The sequence below is a fragment of the Henckelia pumila genome, chromosome 4, assembly GCF_033568475.1.
Source record: "Henckelia pumila isolate YLH828 chromosome 4, ASM3356847v2, whole genome shotgun sequence".
Classification (NCBI taxonomy): domain Eukaryota; kingdom Viridiplantae; phylum Streptophyta; class Magnoliopsida; order Lamiales; family Gesneriaceae; genus Henckelia; species Henckelia pumila.
Window position 1 is genome coordinate 197,312,220 of NC_133123.1, and position 4,611 is coordinate 197,316,830.

General features: G+C 37.0%; 1 protein-coding gene across 1 annotated transcript; it reads left to right on the forward strand.

Annotated features, from left to right (window-relative positions):
* The first annotated feature begins 1,027 nt into the window (after positions 1-1,027).
* LOC140862558 (uncharacterized) lies at positions 1,028-1,747 on the forward strand. Its single transcript, XM_073265584.1, has one exon. The coding sequence runs from the start codon at positions 1,028-1,030 to the stop codon at positions 1,745-1,747; it is 720 nt and encodes a 239-aa protein (XP_073121685.1).
* The last annotated feature ends 2,864 nt before the right edge of the window (positions 1,748-4,611 follow it).

Sequence of the window (4,611 nt, forward strand, 5' to 3'; positions counted from 1 at the left end):
TCTTGAACCGATGGCATAACGATATAAAATCGGTAACCCAAAACTCAACTCTATCAACTCTAACAATCACATCCACTTCAAATACAATTCATACCAGCAACATAACATCAAAAACCAGCTAGATCAATAGGCATAGGTTTCGAAATACATGCTAGATATTCATATCAATTGCATACGGCTTTCGTTCGTCGAACCGCTTTCGATATAACACTATATAGAAACTCAAGCACACATATTCATAATCAAATATGATTTATCAAAATTATAACATCTCAAAACATTCTGAATCATAAGAAATCTTACATCAAATCGTAGTTCTTCTTGAAAGGATCGCAACGCTATTTTCAGAATTGAAATCGGCTAACCGGAGTAGAAGTTATCGAAGTTGGAAGCTCAAGAATGAACTTAGAATCTGAAATATGGAGAGCCTCTCGACTTTGGCTGCTGAATGTGATGATTCAGACATCAATTACACCTATAAATGTATAGCACTCACGTGTGATTTCCCACTTGCAAGGAAAATTGCACTTTGGCCCCTCAACTCTTCGATATTTACAAAATAGTCCCTGCTCGAGTTTCACCTCCGAATTAAATACTCTTAAATTCCCGGAACATGGAATTTCTATCTTAAATTCCAAAATAGTCAATTCAAATATTTTCATATTTTAATTTAAGAATCCCGGAATTTAAATCTCAAAATCCGTAAATTCTCAAATTAAATATTTCCAGCTCGGAAATTAAATCTCTAATTTTCATAAATTATCCAATTGATATTTTCCCAAATTATAGAATTTAAATCTCAAATTTCATAATTAATAACTTAATCTTTCAGGGCCTTACAATTGCCGCCAACGTTGAGCACTGTTAACGGCCAATTTCGTCTTGCGGATAGAGAGTTTCTCTCGCCTCGACTTTGTTCATCTTTGTTGCTGCTGTTGTTGCTGTTGACGCACTAATTTTCAGAATTCGAAGTACACCCTAATAACAATCGCAAGACAAAATTCTTTGTATTTCTCAGATTTTGAAGATGTATACCGTTTCATTCACTCCGCTCGCTTCCGCCCCTGCACATGGAGAAAAGTCGCCAAAGTTTTCTGGTGCCGACTTCAAACATTGGCAGCAGAAAATGCTCTTCTACCTTACCACATTGAATCTGTCTAGATTCCTGAAGGAGGATCCCCCTGTCGTCGTTGATGGCGATTCTGACACCCAAAGGAGGACCGCAGTTGATCCATGGAACCACAACGATTTTCTGTGCAGAAACTATATTCTGAATGGCCTTGATGACACTCTCTATAGTGTCTATTCATCAGTCAAGACGGCCAAGGAACTCTGGGATTCCTTGGAAAATAAATACAAAATTGAAGACGCCGGTATAAAGAAGTTCGTGGTTGGCAAATTTTTGGACTTCAAGATGATAGACTCAAAAACTATAATGAGTCAAGTGCAAGAGATACAAATCATCTTGCATGACTTATTGGCCGAAGGGATAGAAATCAATGAACCATTCCAAGTCGCGTATATCATTGAGAAGTTGCCTCCGATGTGGAAAGACTTCAAAAACTACCTTAAGCTCAAACGTAAGAAGTTGAAACTTGAAGATCTGATTGTAAGACTTCGCATCGAGGAGGACAACAGGAATACTGAGGCCAAGTCAAATAAAAAGATGATGGAAACCGAGGCCAAAGAAAATATGGCGGAATCTAGTACGAGTCACAAGAGGAAGCGCCCCCATGATGGAAAGTAAAAGGGGAAAGCGAATAAATTCCAAGGAAGTTGCTACAACTGTGGCAAACCAAATCATATGGCAAGGGATTGCCGAATTCCAAAGAAAAACAACACAAATCAAAAACGAAATCAATCAAACTTGGTTGAACAAAGGTATGTACCTTTAGCAATTTCTGATATTGATTTAAGAGCCGTTATTTGTGAGACCAACATGGTGGATGATCCGAGAGGATGGTGGATTGATACCGGCTCTACGAGTCACATTTGTGCCGATAAAGATATGTATTCCACCTATGCCACCGTTGGGGATAGAAAATTGTTCATGGGAAACTCTGCAACGTCTGAAATTGTGGGAGTGGGAAACGTGGTGTTGAAGATGACCTCGGGCAAAGAGGTGACGCTCAAGAATGTGCTGCATGTGCCAGACATTAGGAAGAACTTAGTTTCGGGTTCTCTCTTGAGCAAGGCAGACTTTAGAATGGTGTTTGAGTCTGATAAATTTGTATTAACAAAATCCGGTGTATTTGTTGGTAAAGGGTACCAAGATAGTGGTCTCTTTAAATTGAATGTAATGAATGTTATCCGTCCTGAGACGAAGAATAAAGTTGTTGGTTCTGCTTACTTGCTTGAAAGCTATGAATTATGGCATGAATGATTAGGGCATGTTAACTTCAATACGTTGCAACGACTTGCAAATTTAAATGTAATACATACGTTTAAAAGAAATCCACAAAACAAGTGTGAGATTTGTGTTGAAGCGAAAAATGGTTAAAGCTCCATTTCATAATGTCACGAGAAGTACTACGCCACTTGAATTAATACATACTGATGTATTTGATTTAAAAGTGGTACACACACGAGCTGAAAATAAGTACTTTATAACATTCATTGATGATTGCACCAGATTTTGTTACGTATATTTATTGAAAAGCAAAGATGAAGCAATTGAAGCTTTAAGAAATATAAGACTGAGATTGAAAATCAACGAAGTTTGAAAATTAAAATGATTCGAAGTGATCGAGGTAGAGAGTATGTGGCTCCTTTTGAAGAATTTTGCTCAACTTCGGGCATCATTCATCAAACGACAGCCCCTTACTCACCTCAATCCAATGGCGTTGCAGAACGCAAAAATCGAAAATTAAAGAAAATGATGAATGCATTGTTAATAAATTCTGGCTTACCTCAAAATATGTGGGGTGAAGCGATTCTCTCAGCAACTCACATTCTAAACAAGATTCCAATCAAAGGAAAAGATGAAACACCGTTTGAACAGTGGAAATATCGTAAACCTTCTTACCAATACCTCAAAGTGTGGGGGTGTTTGGCGAAAGTAGAAGTACCTAAACCAAAACAAATAAAAATTGGACCTAAAACGGTTGACTGTATATTTATTGGTTATGCATACAATAGTAGTGCATATCAATTTTTAGTACATAAGTCAACCATTCCTGATGTACATGAAGACACAATTATGGAGTCAAGAAATGTTGTATTCTTTGAAAATATCTTTCCATGTAAAGAAAGAAAAGAAATTAGTTCGAACAAGCGAACTCATGAAAACACAACTGAAACTCCACAAAACAACGAGGAACCACGGCGCAGCAAGCGTGTAAAAGTTGAAAAGTCATTTGGTCCTGATTTTCTAACATACATGTTAGATAATGAACCAAGAACTCTTCAAGAGGCTTTATCAAATCCTGAGGCTCCTTTTTGGAAGGAAGCCATACAAAATGAAATAGATTTCATCATACATAATCATACGTGGGAGTTGGTTGATCTCTCTCCGGGATGTAAACCTTTGGGATCCAAGTGGATTCTTAAAAGGAAATACAAAGAAGATGGATCTATAGATAAATATAAAGCTCGACTAGTGGTTCAAGGTTTTAGACAAAAGGAGGGATATGATTTCTTCGATACCTACTCTCCGGTTTATAGAATAACATCCATCCGTGTTCTCATAGCTATTGCAGCATTTCATGATCTTGATATATATCAAATGGATGTTAAAACAACGTTTTTGAATGGAGAGTTGGAAGAAGAAATATATATAAAATAACCAGAAGGGTTTGTTGTACCCGGAAAAGAACAAAATGTGTGTAAACTTGTCAAGTCATTGTATGGACTTAAACAAGCACCTAAACAGTGGCATCAAAAGTTTGACACTGCTATGTTGTCAAATGGTTTCACAATAAATGAATGTGATAAATGTGTCTACATTAAAGGTACTACAAATGCATATGTAATTGTTTGCCTTTATGTAGATGACATGTTAATCATGGGAAGCAACCATGAATTGATTGTGAAAACCAAGAAAATGTTGAGAAAACATTTTGATATGAAGGATTTGGGATTGTGTGATATAATTCTAGGGATTAAAGTCTCTAGAATTCCTGCTGGAATTATGTTATCCCAAACTCATTATGTCGAAAAGGTTCTTGAACGATTTAATGTCACAAATCGTCCTCCGGCTAGAACACCTATGGAGTTAGGTACACATTTAGCCAAAAATAGAGGAGAACCTGTTTCACAAGTGGAATATGCAAGGGTGATAGGAAGTTTAATGTACTTAAATAACTGTACCCGTCCTGATCTTGCATATACTGTAAACAAACTTAGTCGATTCACAAGTAATCCAAGTGAGGATCATTGGAAAGCACTAATGAGAGTGCTTGGATATTTGAAATACACTTCTATTTATGGAATAGTGTATACAAAATATCCTGCAGTCCTAGAAGGATATTGTGATGCAAATTGGATTTCTGACACGAAAGACTCCAAGTCTACGAGTGGATATGTGTTCACTATCGGTGGAGGAGCGGTGTCATGGAGATCTTCTAAATAAACTTGTATAGCTCGGTCGACTATGGAGTCCGAGTTCATTGC